This window comes from Ictalurus punctatus, chromosome 28 (assembly GCF_001660625.3).
Source record: "Ictalurus punctatus breed USDA103 chromosome 28, Coco_2.0, whole genome shotgun sequence".
In the NCBI taxonomy this organism is placed as follows: domain Eukaryota; kingdom Metazoa; phylum Chordata; class Actinopteri; order Siluriformes; family Ictaluridae; genus Ictalurus; species Ictalurus punctatus.
Genome location: NC_030443.2, coordinates 13,971,133 through 13,986,746, shown reverse-complemented (window position 1 = coordinate 13,986,746; position 15,614 = coordinate 13,971,133). Strand labels below are relative to the sequence as shown.

General features: G+C 35.9%; 1 protein-coding gene across 4 annotated transcripts; it reads left to right on the top strand.

Annotated features, from left to right (window-relative positions):
• Positions 1-142: 142 nt before the first annotated feature.
• Positions 143-14,832, top strand: LOC108260043 (transient receptor potential cation channel subfamily V member 1). Of its 4 annotated transcripts, XM_017459970.3 has the most exons (17): positions 154-425; positions 607-667; positions 5,025-5,238; positions 5,962-6,113; positions 6,243-6,395; positions 6,999-7,136; positions 7,733-8,022; positions 8,841-9,017; positions 9,230-9,385; positions 9,673-9,768; positions 9,847-9,917; positions 10,386-10,551; positions 11,631-11,697; positions 11,786-12,078; positions 13,419-13,534; positions 14,397-14,497; positions 14,648-14,832. In XM_017459970.3, exons 3-17 carry the CDS (start codon positions 5,069-5,071, stop codon positions 14,677-14,679), a joined length of 2,178 nt encoding a protein of 725 aa, XP_017315459.1. In that variant the 5' UTR covers positions 154-425; positions 607-667; positions 5,025-5,068; the 3' UTR covers positions 14,680-14,832. The 4 variants fall into 4 exon arrangements, 3 of the variants coding, with proteins under 3 accessions (XP_017315459.1, XP_017315460.1, XP_017315458.1); XM_017459971.3 differs by lacking the exon at positions 607-667 and having other exon boundaries at positions 4,989-5,238; XM_017459969.3 differs by lacking the exon at positions 607-667 and having other exon boundaries at positions 156-425.
• Positions 14,833-15,614: the final 782 nt, after the last annotated feature.

Genomic DNA, 15,614 nt, shown 5'->3' with positions numbered 1-15,614 from the left:
TCTCTCTCTCTCTCTCTCTCTCTCTCTCTCTCTCTCTCTCTCTCTCTCTCTTGCTCTCTCGCTCTCCAACTCTCTTTTGCTCTCTCTCGCTCTCCAACTCTCTTTTGCTCTCTCTCGCTCTCCAACTCTCTCTCTCTTGCTCTCTCTCTTGCTCTCTCTCTTGCTCTCTCTCTTGCTCTCTCTCTTGCTCTCTCTCTTGCTCTCTCTCTTGCTCTCTCTCTTGCTCTCTCTCTCTTGCTCTCTCTCTCTCTCTCTCTCTCTCTCTCTCTCTCTCTCTCCATCTCTCTACTTGCCATTAATCACTTCCTCTTATGTGGCTTTATGAAGTTTAGCAAGTAGAAGACCATAAACCACGCTGTTATATTGTGAAATGTGCTACTGCAGTTGGAAATAAAATAAAATCGGGATATTTTAGTGAATGACTGGTATGTACCAATTCCTCGTATCACTATTGATCTACTTTTACACTTGCTATACTATCTTAAGTATTAATTATCTTAAATATGTGAATACCTTCAATTAGTAATCTCAGTGATTATTCACTTTTCTCACTAATAATTACATTTTTTTGTTTGTTTGTTTGTTTTTGTTTTTGTTTTTTGTCAGTGTCGACTTCTATGTAAATACCAGCCCAGCTTTAAAAGTGACAACCTTGAAGAGACACATTGTAAATAATGTTCCTGGAATATGTGATTAATTTAATTAAGTGCATGTCAATGAATGTGTTGTTCTATCACTGCTATTGATGTAGTTCTTTTCCACGTACAGTACATGTATTAAGAAAACAAGTCTTTGAAAACAACCAAAATAATTGCCACACCCCAATGATAGAGCAACGTGTGATCCATTTAGATAATAAATGGTACAATATGAAAGATATTTACAGTAATGTAGTTAGCACTTTTTGCTGGTTTGTGCTGGTGGGTTAATGCCACATTTAGGATTAAGAATCAAAAACCACCATCTCACTTCTCTTTTTTCTCATTTGCTTTCTTTCAGTCTAAAGCTTCCTGTTTCACACTCAGAAGTATATTTGGTTAAGATTTGGTTTTGGTAACGTTTTGAACCAGTGACTGGAAGGTTGTGAGTTCAAATCCCAGGACTTGTAGTCTTGTGATTAAAGCCTTTAACCCTACAACTTTTTATTTTTCCATTTTCTTTTTATGTTGTAAATTGTTGTGATGTTGCAGGAAATACCCACATTTGATTTGTAACTTTTTGGAGTTTGTTTTAATTCTGGATAAATTGTACAGTGAAGGTATATTTTCCTTTTTCCATTCCAAAACCATGGAAGGTGAAAATTTTTACACTCAACTGTATATTCAATCATATAATGTATATAATGTAAACGTATAGTCACGTTCAGAGTTACGTAAATGCGTATGTTCACATTTTAAAAACTGTCTAATTTATCTGGACATGTTTATAAATCTGAAAAAATCTTTCTACAATTACCTGAAACTAGTCTTTCTGGTGAACGAATAAAAACACTAGGGCCTTGCTGAGTAGAAAAGTCTTGAGAGCATGTATGATGAAATGTTTAGCATTTGTAAGAAAACTCCCTACGACAATTTTAGTATAGGAAATAATTCCCCAAGAAAACGTAATAGAACAAGGAATTTGGGATAGTCTACATCAATACTGCATTACAGTATAATCATAGACATAATTTGAAGCAGGATGCATGGACGCACTCATCTCCTGGTTTAGCCAAATGATAAAAAATAATCCCCTTTTCTGATTGCCATTCCCATTTTCCAAAACTTTCAGATTACTGTTGCTATATGAAATCACTTTGGATGTATTTCTACTGATAACAATCATGATGATAAAAACATTACCTGAAAAAACATGTCCAGAAACAATAAAATGGTAAAAGTTGTACCATTTTGTACCAAGTTGTACCACTACACAAGGCTACTTTCTAGGCGCTGACTAATTAGTTCATGTGTGCTTTAAGTTTTTATTCTTCATTTCATCATTCTTTTTGATTTTTTTTTTTATAATTCGACTATTTACCTAAACACACATGATCAGCTAATTGTAAATCCTAACAGACTTCGTGTCACGCCGGAATTGGTGTCTAACTACAACTCTCATAACACAGCGTGGCCTACAAACATGGCTGCCACTGACTCCAAATCCCACCACAAATGTTCCAATTCACCTGATTACTAATCCCAGACACATGGACGCAATCACACTGAACAGTATTTAAGGATTTTCAGTCATCCCACTCATTGCGAAGTATATGCTCTGTGTTTGCACACCAGTTACCAAGCCTTGTATTTAGTCATAGTCTTTCTGGTTTCCTCATTTTTGCTCTTTGCCTATACCAGTTTATGCTGTCTGCACATCACCTGACCATTGCCTGTTCTCTGACCTTGTGGTTGTCTCACATTTTGGATCTGTCTTCAAGCTTTATAAATAAAGCTTTTGATTACCTGCATCTGTTTCTGCACCTGACAATAGATAGATAGATAGATAGATAGATAGTTGGATAGATAGATGTTCTTTATTGATCCACAAGGGAAAATTTGGGGAAAATAAAATGAAACTCTACGCAGACACCCGAGCTCAGGATCTTAAGACAACTTTTGTTGTCTCAAGGTCACAAGAAAAAAAAAAAAACTCATGGCCTTTCTGGACTTCCGTCAAAGACAGAAATGGTTCTGTAAGATCGTAGATAGGTCTACACTTTAAAACAAGATCTAGGCTGCTGCAAACTGTTTATAGATCAGCCCAAAAATGCCACCAGCAGACTTGCTTTTCATATCTTCAAATTTGTTCCAAAACTATCACAGTATGGTGTAACCCTACCAGTGTTGTGTTTTTCCATGACGCACATTCAGAGAGGGTGGGGTCAATTAGCATATAAACGAAAGCTTTAAGCTCTAGATTTACATTTAACATTGTTATTTATTTTTAACATTAATATTTATATTTAACATTTAGAGGTAAAATTTACATTGAAACTTAAAACTATTATTTGACTTGAGTCGCTATCTAAATGTATCAGAAATCAGAGAGAAAAGAGTTTTCAACTACATTTGGTGCCCCATAGCTTTATAATGGATTCTGATAGCATGTTCTGTAATATTTTCTGAACTGTCTGGAATGTAACCCAAAAACTAGAGTAAATCTGATAAAATTGTAATAGAGTTCTTTTGTTGTCAGCTGTAACCTATTTAACAGTTTTTATTGATTTGGGAAACTTATCACTGCTTTTAAGTTAGCTTGCTTTCATAGTTACATTAGATAGATGATGGAAAGCTACAGTATATTGTTATAATATGTGAATTTTTCCAGAAGCTGGGTTTTTTTTCTCAGTTTTTTTCAGTTTGGGTATAGACAATCCCCACTTCTTGCTTTAATCCAAATTCAAAACCAGATATGAATATTTTTAGGACTAAACAGACACAGATGCAAATATGTATAATAACATTGCATTATACGCCTAGTGCATATAGAAATGATGAGATCCTTACTGATAAAAACAATGAAATAAAATCATAAGACTGAGCATAATTATGGACAGAATATGGCAGTTATAATCAGTTGTCTTCTTCTCTATTTTATTTTATTTACCTTTACCACCAACTGTTCTTCGGATCCAAAAGGCTGTTTTTTTTTTTTTTTTTTGTGCAGTTGAGTTTTACAGTCAACCTAGTGTGGTTCCTCATAATACAGAGTAAATTTTTAAATAATAAAGGACCATTAGATTGTAATACACCAGCTTGAAACCAGATCACCTTCTTGACATATCAGGATTCTTCAATACAACTCTTGATCTAGGATACAGTTGAGGCCAAATGTTGACATACACCTAGGCTACATTCAAACAAAATTTTTACCGTACACTTCCTGTGTTAAATCTACTTTATTTCCCAAAGAGGTAGTTTTAAAATAATACCTAGGATACAGATTTATTTCAGATTTTATTTACTATATCAGATTTTCTGTGGGTCAAAAGTTTACATACACTTTGTTAGGATTTGGTGGAATTGCCTTTTAATTGCTTAACTTGAATCAAACATATGGGGTAGCCTTCCTCAAGCCTCTGACAATACTTTGCCGGAATTTTTGCCCATTCCTCTTGACAGAACTAGTGTAACTGCCTCCTTGCTCAGACACACTTTTTCAGTTCAGTCCACATATTTTATATAGGATTTAGGTTAGGGCGTTGTGATGGGCACTCTAAAACTTTCACTTTGATGTCTTTATGACAACTTTGGAGATATGCTTAAGATCATTGTTCTGCTAGAAGACCAAGATGTGACAAAGTTTGAACTTTTTGGCTGATGTCTTGAGGTGCTGCTTCAGTATCCCCTTGTGCGTCCACCTGAACAATACCAAGTGTTCAGTTGTTTGAAAATTGTTCCTAAGGACGAACTGGACTTGTGGAGGGCCACTATTTTTTTCTGAGGTCATGGCTCAGTTGCTTTAATTGTCATGGAATTAAGGACAAAAATACACTGTCACTAAAGCTAAGCCCTTTTACAGCCACAGGTGCGCCCCCAATTATCTCCGAATTATGACCATTGGTCAATCAGAAGCTTGTAAATATGATTAATTTCTGGAATCTTCCAGACTGTTTAAAAATACAGTCAACTTGGTGTATGAAAACTTTAGACCTACTGGAATTCTGATATAGTGAATTAAATAATAACTTAGTCTCTAGTCGATTGCTTTAAAATTATCTCTCAATGTAGATGTAACAATGTAGAAACCTTAATTGCCTTGCCAAAAGAAATGTATGGTAGCATGAAATGAGTTGAGTTGTGAAAAACTATGATTGAATATCTTACACTTAGGGGTATGTAAACTTTTGGACTGAAATGTAAGTTACTGTAAGTTACATGATATATGACTCACTATAATATACTTACGACAAGCGTAGAGAACAGAAATAAATATGTAATACCTAATACCTAGAATTTATTATTTGACTTAATAACATTTCTGATATTATTATTTTTCACAATAAGCCTTGTGCTGAACAGAAATGCCCCCTCTTTACCCAGAGCTGTGACACCGAAAAGGAACGACAATCAACAAGTTGCAAAGTATGAAATCCTTTTCTTTGGAGGTAGATGAGAGGACGGATGAGAAGAGGGAAGAGGCCAGAGCAATGAGAGAACATTGTCAAGCAAAAGCCAAAACACCATTGGACACTGACATCGAAAAGGACCTTGGTTGTACCATTGCCCTAATCCAAATCAACCCGAATTTTTCTGAGTGAGTAAAAGGCCTATGTTTATTAGGTACCTACAGTAGTAATGTGCTATTTCACATTTTAATACTAAGGGTAACAAGGTATCAATACTGGATTGGCAGGCAAGCCAAAAATAGCCATTTTAAGGATAGGAGCTAAGAATTCTTCCAGCTGATCTGAAGATACTCCAAGTGCACAAATAAACATTGAATATCTGATCAACCCTATCTCCTGACTCATCTTTGCTGAATTTCAAACAACTTTCATACTACATCCATTTTTCCACAGTTATTTGAATACCACCTTGCTTGGCCAATTGGCAGATTGCTTGCAATATGAAGTGCTAATCAATCATAATGCGGGACACACATTTTTTTCAGAATACGGGTGGGAAGACATAACACGGGGATGTGTGGCCTGCACAGAGATCTGAACTTAACCCAACTGAAGACCTTGGGGATGAACTTTGGGATGAAATTTGGAATGGGATGTTCAAAAAGCACAAGTGGATGTGATGGTCAGGTGTCCACAAACCTTTGGCCATATAATGCATCTTAGGTTTTATAAGATTTAGGTGCTTTGTGCGTTTATAAGTTATATATAACTGAGCTAATGATAAGTACTAGTGTTTTCCAATAAAATGTACAATTTTATGTCTAGAAAATAAGAAATGCTGTAAGTCAACAGTTCATCCATTACTAATTAGTAAATAGAGTATGAAGGGTTTGTGTTTGTTCTTTCTGCAGCGAAATACAAGGTATTAACGCCGAACCAGTTCAGCATGAGAGGTTTGGCCTTAAGAAGCTTTTTGATGCCGTGTCCAGTGCTGACGTCAACAGGCTGGAGGGCCTGGAGGAGTATCTGTGTAGAACAAACAAGAAGCTGACAAGCCCTGATTGTAAGAACTTGGTGTAAAACTCCACATATCTGCACACAGAATCCTTACTAGGCCTCTTATCACTGTATGTATCAATACATAATACAGGATTATAGTATTAATAGCATTATTATGTCCCATGTCCCTCAGATTTGCCCAATGGAAAGACAGTCCTGATGAAGGCTCTGCTAAACCTGAGAAATGGAAAAAACGAAACAGTGGAGCACTTGCTGTGCATTGCAGAAAGAAAAAACGATCTTCATGAGTTAGTGAATGCAGCATGCACAGATCCCTACTATAAAGGTGTGAATATTTGAACCATTATTCATTTCTGAAGATATATTACCGAATATGATGTTCTACATACCATTTTGGTATAAAATTATGAAACAGTATGTTACTCATCTGTGTTGAGAACGGTCCACAACCTAAATAATATCTGGTAAGGGGTAGTCTTATGGTAGTCCTTTTCCCCTAAAGTGGGACAGATGGTGCATTCTAACAACAGGTAGCTGCAGTCAGTAATTGTATACCTACATAGTGCACCTATATGCTAGGTTTAACTGATAAAGACATGTGCTACTGGGTTTATGTACACTTTTCCTTCTTGCTGGAATGTTGCTGCACAGATTTCTTCCCATAAAGTAATATTCGCAACAACACTAGTGAGGCACTGACGTAGGGTGAACTGGTCACATATGTCTCTCCAATTCATGCGAAAATATTTGGTGAGGTTGAAATCAGGGCTCTATGAAGTCCTGTCAAGTTCTTCCATTCCACATCAGCAGGCGTTTGTGGTGACTGACTTTAACGTGTTGGAAGAAGAAAATGCTAGCTCTAACCTGTCCAAGTGGGTAGTTGCGATAGTAACATACTTACAGTGTTGTTTTTGTGGGATTTGTGAAGGACAAACAGCTCTTCATATAGCCATTGAGAGGAGGAACAAGCATTATGTTGAGCTGCTCATTCAGAAAGGGGCTGATGTCCATGCAAAGGCTTGTGGGAAATTCTTCCAGCCACTTAGTGAAACATGTTTCTACTTTGGTAAGTGTTGGATGGGCATGATTTTATTTATTTTATTTTTTTTTGAGGTACACATCCTTTCTGTTATAGGAATGTTAAGTAAAAGAGCATAGGTCATATATAGGACAATGACCTTAACTTTATCAATAATATACTTAAATATATTTGATCTGTTCATTAATAAATTCCAAATCCTTTTCCACTTGTTTCTACTTGGTAAGTGATGGTGAGGTAAAAAAAAAAAAAAAAAATCCTTTGTGTTATAGGAATATTTACTATAACAGCATAGAATGTTTACTATAAGAGATTATAGTAGTTATAGAGATTATTCTAATATTTTGTTATATATTAGAATCATCAAGGTTAAAACAAAAAAAAGCTTGAAATATTTCACTTTATGTGTAATGAATCTAGAATATATGAAAGTTCCACTTTTTTAATTAAATTACAGAAAAAACCTAACATTTCCATGATATAATTTTTTAAAAATGCACCTGTATATATAAAACCATGTTTTCTTTGTAGCTTAATCAAGAATATACATTTCACATGTTCGTTAATAAATAAATAAATAAATAAATAAATAAATAAATAAATAAACAAAGTCTTTTCCACAGGGGAGCTTCCTCTTTCTCTGGCAGCGTGTACTAATCAGAAAGACATAGTGGACCTGCTGATGGATAAAGCAGACATGAGGCGTACGGACACTCTGGGCAACACGGTTCTTCATGCCCTTGTGATGGTGGCTGATAACAGCCCTGAAAATACAGACTTCGTCATTTCCATGTACGACTACATTCTTACCAAAGACGCCGCTAAGAATCCCAAAGAAAAGAAGCTGGAGGACATTGAGAACAGTCAGGGACTTACTTCCATCAAGCTGGCTGCGAAGCTAGGAAGGATTGGGGTAAGAGTGTATCAGTACATGAAAGGTACTATAAATGCTAAATAATGAGTGACCTGATCAAGCTTCCCAGCTCAAATATGGTGGGTTTGGTTAGTCATCTATATTTACATACATTTATAGCATTTAGCATACGCCCTTATCCAGAGCATCTTACAGAAGTGAAACTAGAAGGTAGTAGACGGATAATACAGACAGGACAACCTTAAAGATGGAGGGATGATGGGATTGGGTGGGGCGGACTGAGCAATCAGACTCTGCCCCAATAGATCTTTCCAATACATTTTACACATCTAGGTAAAATACAATATAAAATGAATGCAGAGTTTTTATAGCTCATTAGACATTTTCAAAGCTTTCCCAATATCTGTATTTTGGTTCCACCCACAAGGTGATCAAGCTTTATTCTCCATATTAGCTGTGCTAGAAGCCGGAAGAGAGAACATTGGTGGCTTGAGGGACTGGCTGGAGAAACACTGATTTGTTTTAGTGAAGTCTTGCACAATCACGTTCTGCATTTATATATTGGTGTTTCCTATTTTCAACAGGCTTATTCATTTCATTTGGTCTTGTGATGTTTTTACGAAAGTATCTGAGATAAATTTTTCCCCATTCTGTTGTCTGAAATAAATATTATCTGATGCTCTTGACCTGTATCGGAATGATTTTATGCTTAGCGCTACTGCAACATGATTGGCTGATTGGATAACTGCATGTATGAATACGCGTACATAATAAAGTGGACATTGAGTGTAAATTCACAGTGCTTGGCATGGGTCTGGAAAAAACATACTAAATGAAAATATTCTTTGTTCCTCCAGCTGCTTAAACACATTCTGCATCGTGAGTTCCTGCAGGAAGAGTGCAGGCATCTGTCCCGAATGTTCACAGAGTGGGCATATGGCCCAGTGTGCGGTTCACTGTACGACGTGGATGATATTGACACCTACAAACCAAACTCTGTCCTAGAGATAGTTGTTAATGGCACAGAGACACCTGTAAGAGAAAAATACTCTGCAGAAACTTAACTTATAAGCCAATATATGTAAATTCTGCACTTTTATATATATATATATATATATATATATATATATATATATATATATATATATATATATATAAAATCATATAGCCTGTGTACGCAAGCCAATTACAGTTAGATTACATGTTAAATGCATGTACTTGATGATGCTGTGGTCTTTTGTTCCAGAATCGTCTCGAGATGCTCCAGATTGAGCCACTTAATAAACTGCTGGAAGACAAATGGAACAGATTTGCCAAATGGATATTCCTCTTTAAGTTTATTGTTTATTTCATATATCTCATCATCTTCACAGTTACTTCTTATCACCGTGAAGAAGGAACAGTGAGTTCAGGCCACATCTAGTTACAGTAGATTTGGATGTGCTACTATACACTTCCCACCTACATGGAGTTTAAGTTTATTCAGAGAAATAGCTCATTTAATTAAACAAAGCACCATAACATATAAACAGTTACAATACCAAAAAAAATATCCTGTTATTTTGGTCAGATTTCATTTTGTTAAATCTTTATTGATTTGGACAAAAAAAAAAAAAAAAACAACTATGCATGCAAAATATTATCTTAAGTCTTGCTATTAACTGATCATCATTTTATCTGTCAATCTAGCCTTCATTTTCATTCAAGAACACAACTTTGGACTACCTTCTGCTTGCTGGTCAAGTCATCATGGCTACCGGATCAGTCTACTTCTTATTTAGTGTGGTGTGTATCATTTACTTTAGTTTTGAAACAAATGCTAACGTTAATTAAAGTTTAACGATGACTTATGTCTTCTTGTAGCTGATGGATATACATAAAAAGCGGCCAAGTCTGAAAAAAATACTGGTAGATGGCTATTCTGACCTGCTTTTGTGAGTGCTTGATCTTTTAATATATATATATATATATATATATATATATATATATATATATATATATATATATATATATATATATATATATATATATATATATATATATATACAGTATATAATAAGTATTAACTGATAAAAACAGGCAGGTTGTTGTACATATTTCCAGTCATATATTAACTTCATATATTAACACAATGAATTTGAAATGAAGTAATCAAGATATGATTGAAGTGTAGAATAAAAAATGGACGGACTCTGTAATAAATGGCTGAAATTCCTGAAAGGTTAATGCAATATTTTTGTTAAACCCCTTAAATTAAAGCCAAAAGTCTGCATTTCAATCACAATCTTGATTGCTTCGTTTCAAATCCATTTTGGTGGTGTATTTTTGGTGCAAATTTCTGTCCAAATACTTATGGACCTGTCTGTATTTTTAAACAATCTGTATGTTTTGTGGTGCTGCAGTTTATTACAGGCTGGGTTGTTTATAATCTCTGCTGGGCTGTATGTCTTCAAGAGGCAAGAGTATCTTGCCTTTCTGGTGCTCAGTGTGGCTATGTGCTGGGTTAATCTGCTCTACTTCTCCAGAGGAACTCAACACATGGGCATCTACAACATCATGATTCAGAGGGTGACTGACATTTTGCTTTACTGAAGTTAACACTCCTATAGTAAAACTTTTGACTGTCATGCCCTGATAGGAAATCCTGACCCACACTTCATTGCACCAATTCATCAGGTCCACACACCATTGTGAAATGATGCGAGGAACTCATCAAAATATAACTTTTAAAATTTAATGAAAAACTTAATGAAACCACTTCTTAGAGAAGAGTTTACAGCAGAGTCACTTTTATCCCACAACGGAAATGCCACAAAAGCATTGGTTGGCACAGATTCAAAATGCCATTAAAACGTTAAATGTGGCTAATTATAGTCTAGATTTCAAACTGAGCAACATATCAGAAAACTGTTAAAACATTTTACAGCAGAACGAGACATGGCTTTGCTACAGAACTGTCAAAAGCTTCAGGTGCATGTGGGAAAGTGCATGCAGATTCATGAGGCTCGACTGTCCAAAATTGTCATCAACAAGACCTTTTTATTTATCGACAAATAACTCCCCTAAAATATTGGATAAGTTATCAAGGACAGCTGAAAAACGACCGAACACTCTACCCAAAAATAATTTGCGGAGATGTAACTTAAAACTTCAAAACTTAAAACTTCAACGGTCCCGTTGACTGAAATGGGAGTAGCCGGGGTTAAAAATTGTACTGTAGCCAGCCATTAGAGGGCCTCAGGGACATTTTGGCTTCAATTTTTACACCCTGTTATAATGTCCACCCATATATACAGTTATTGGGTAAAAACACTGAACTAAGTGTTCCTTTCTTTTGGCTCTTCGTCTCTGGTTAAATCTTCACCGTGAATTCTGGTATAGTTCATGTGACACTGCCCCTACACACTCACATTACATTCAAGACTTCACCCTGTGTGAGCGTCTACAAAATGTTTTGACATGCTCGTAGATACGTGCTCATAGAAGTATAAATCAACCCAAATGTCATTGTTTCATGATCTGAAAAAATATACACTGCCTCCAAGTGATGCATATCTGCTACTACAAGGTGTTTCCATCTTACATTATTGAGGTTACGTTATGAGGTTAGGCCTAAATATTCTGACTCCTCTCATTCTGTTTACTAGATATTCCTTGGCGACATCTTGCGCTTCCTCTTTGTCTACATTGTCTTCCTCATTGGATTTTCAGCAGGTACCATTCACTAAATCATCACTCTCTGCTCCACAAAGGTCATTCCAGTCACTAAAGCATTTGCTTTTTTTTTGTGCTCCCAAAACAGCTGTGGTGACTCTACTGCACGAACCTAAAAACAATAGTACAAATGTGACAGAAAGCTGCAACAAACCCACCTTTAAAAGCATCTCATTCACCACATTGGAACTGTTTAAGTTCACTATAGGCATGGGAGACCTGGAGTTCACGGAGAAGTATGAGAATATACACGCATTTTATATGCTGCTCTTATCCTACCTTGTGCTCACGTATATTCTGCTGCTGAATATGTTGATCGCTCTGATGAGCAAGACTGTCGAAGACATGTCTGAGAAGAGCTCCAGCATCTGGAAACTACAGGTACACATACCGTGCCCTATGCCTCTTTTTGCATACATGTATGTGCAACCTCCTATTTGTATTTATATTTGAGTATATGTATGTGTATATACACTACCAGTCACTCGACTGAAATGTTTCTCATGATCTTAAAAACCTTAAAAAAAAAGGTGTGTGATGTTTGAAATCGGTGTTGTAGACAAAAATATTAAACGTATTCATTTCTTGAATTAGAAAACAAACATTTTATTTACAAAAAAAGACATCTCAGGGGGATCCCTCAAGAAATTGGTTGAGAAAATGCCAACAATACATTTTTGAAATTGTAGTCAAAAGGGGGGTCTACTTTGAAGATGCTAAAATATTAAATTATTTTAATTTACTTTGGAAATATAAATACAAATATGAGTGTGTGTGTATATATATATATATATATATATATATATATATATATATATATATATATATATATATATATATATATATATACTCAGCAAAAAAAAGAAACTTCCTCTCACATTCAGCTGTTTTTATTTCCAGCAAATTTCTTAACGTGTAAATATTTGTATTAACATAAAAATATTCAATATTCAATATTAAAAATAACAGTGAACATCTGCTTTAAGTAGTACAGTGCATCTCATCCTCATGGACTGCTCCAGATGTGTCAGTTCTTGCTGTGAGATGTTACTCCACTCTTCCATCAAGGCATTTGCGATTCTCGAATTTCCACTGCAAGGACAATTAGCTGTCCTTCCTGTCTCCCTGTAGCACTGTCTCAGGCATCTTACATAACAGACATTGCAGTTTATTGCTCTGGCCACATCTGCAGTCCTCATGCCTCCCTGCAGCAGGACTATGGCATGTTCACGCAGGTGAGCAGGAACCCTAGGCATCTTTCTTTTGGTGTTTTTCAGAGTCAGTAGAAAGATCTGTAATGCTTATTTGGATCTCCTGAAAGAAGGACGTTTATTTTTTTTGCTGAGTATATATATATATATATATATATATATATATATATATATATATATATATATATATACACACACACTTATTCTATATATTTTTTAAAGAATGATTTTTATTAATTTTGTGCGATTTAAAGAAACAATTATGAAATAATCTTTATTAACACTGCCAAGCTTGATACAGATTACTTATAGCTACAACTAGAATGATGAATGGGTGTTTATCATTTATTAGCTCCATAGTTAACATAAATTCAAATTTGGTTCCATTTGCAACTTATATGGCTTCTATGTTCAGGGACTCATTATTCCATTCTAAGCATTTAGGCCTTGGTGACAATGCATCATGTTTCTGTGTAACAGTAAATGTTCTGGATGTTTGCGTTTTCCCAGCGTGCCATCACCATCCTGGATCTGGAGAGATTTGCATGCTGTCTGAAGAAGAAGTTGCGCTCAGGAGTGAGGAGGAACCTGGGCAAAAGCGAGGCAGACTGGCGCTGGTGTCTTAGGTTAAAAGAAAAATCTTGATAACCATAGACCGGAAAGTAAACGTGAAAGATGGTGTAGCAAAGAGATATTCAAACTGTGGAATTGCAGGGGGTCGTGGATATGAAAAATACAAACAAACAAAATTAAATATCTGTTTCAGACATGTCTTTTATACATACAGTAGGACCTTCACATTTTAACAGCAGAGCACAAAAATATGCCAAAAGCAAAGTATTGTTTTGTCTCTAATAAAAACGGCAGGTGAGCCAATCAACATACACTATATAGCCTAAAGTTTGCGGACACCTGACCATCACACCAATATGTAGGCCATGTAGGATGTCTTTGTATGCTCTAGCATTAAAATTACCCTGTTTGAGGCAAATATGCTAACCACTAAGCCACCGTTCCCCCCTCACTCAAAACAATTACTTTTAAATACTTTAGTGTGGACACTTTTTAACTGATTCAAGCATAATTCTGACTAGTGACATCCACTTTTAATTCAGTTAAATTTTCAAGTCACTTTCATTTGTATCACGCTTTTTAAAAAACGATGTGCACATTATGAGAATTATTAAGAGAGTTCTGGAATGAGCACGAGACATTCGTTATGATTACAAACATATATCTACATGGTCCGGGTGAGATTATTTACTGAAGCTTTTATCTGAGTAAGAGTTTTTTTGGTTTCTGCTTTCCTATGTAAAATAACAGCGCTTGGAGCAGTCACCTAATGACTTTGATTTTACAAGACACCTAAGCACATTATTTCTAACCAATAATATATTTCTGTGGTCAATTGAGTATTGTTTACAAGTCAACAAGTTGTTTTTAGATGGTGGGCAGTAATTGGTGCATTTGTCCCTGTGCTCTCTGCAGAGTGGAAGAAGTTAACTGGAAAAATTGGAACCGCAATCTGGGAATCATCAGTGAGGATCCTGGAGAATGCAAAACAGTAATGCGAACGGAACCTTACAGAGGTATTCAGGTTTCGTTTCTAATTAGTGGTGTAATTACATGTGGTGACACAGTTTCAGTGCCAATTTGTTTGTTAACAGATTTAAGTCTTCGCCTTTATAGAGGTGTAAGTAATAAGTGTTGATGCTTATGATATGTATCACTCTCTCCAGAGCCCAGCCAGTGTGATGTCAGTCGAAAGTGATGCAAGCGGTCTATAGTCCAGGCAGAAGAAGAGACACAACCCCTGGCCTACAGCTCAGCACAATGAAAATAAATATATACTTGAGCACTGATCCAAGTTTTTTTAGGCAATTATAAAATAAAGGAGGCTTTGGAAGTCTGTTTTCTTAGAGTATTTAAGTCATATATGTATTTGCAACATCTTCCTGCGATCCTGCTTATTTATTTGTTTGTTCTGTAGCGGACATTTTGTTTTGCATCTCTCCTTTTGCTTTCCAATTATACCCAATTCGTCAGGGTAGGAGGTTAACAATTTCCTCTTCCTGTATGCAACATGGCTTCTATACAAAAAAAAAAAAAAAACAGAGAAAAAGTTCAACATTATTTCATTAATATATTATTATATGTGCTTGTTTGTTAACATGTCAGGAATTGTGTAGTCTAGGCTTCTACTCCAAGGTCAGCACAAAGATAAAGCTGTCTCTTTGGCCATTGCAAACACATTCCTGTTCACAATATATGTCCAGTGAGGAAGTTTTCATTAACACATGAATCTTAGGAAGGGTGTGCCTTTCCCAAACTGTTGACAGAAATTTGGAAGCACACAATTGTCTAGAATGTCTTTGTGTGCTGTAGCATTAAGATGTCCCTTCAATGGACCCAAGGGTCAAGCCCAAACCTGTTCCAGCATGACAGTGCCCCTGTGCACAAAGCGAGGTCCATAAAAAACATGGTTTGACAAGGTTGGAGTGGAAGAACCCGAGCGGACTGTACAGAACCTTGACCCTAACCCCACTGAACACCTTTGGAGTGAACTGGAATGCTGATTAAGTGCCCCAGGCCTCCTCATCTGACATCAGTGCCCGACTTCAATAATGCTCTTATGGCTGAATGAGCAAAATGCCCACAGGCATGTGTCAAAATCTAGTGGAAAGCCCTCCCAAAACATTGGAGGTT

Coding starts and splice junctions, on each gene's coding strand:
- LOC108260043 (XM_017459971.3), top strand. CDS start 5,069: ATGAAATCCTTTTCTTTGGAGGTAGATGAGAGGACGGATGAGAAGAGG. Junction 9,769..9,846: donor TCTACTTCTTATTTAGTGTG/GTGTGTATCATT, acceptor GTCTTCTTGTAG/CTGATGGATATACATAAAAA. Junction 14,498..14,647: donor GCGAACGGAACCTTACAGAG/GTATTCAGGTTT, acceptor CACTCTCTCCAG/AGCCCAGCCAGTGTGATGTC.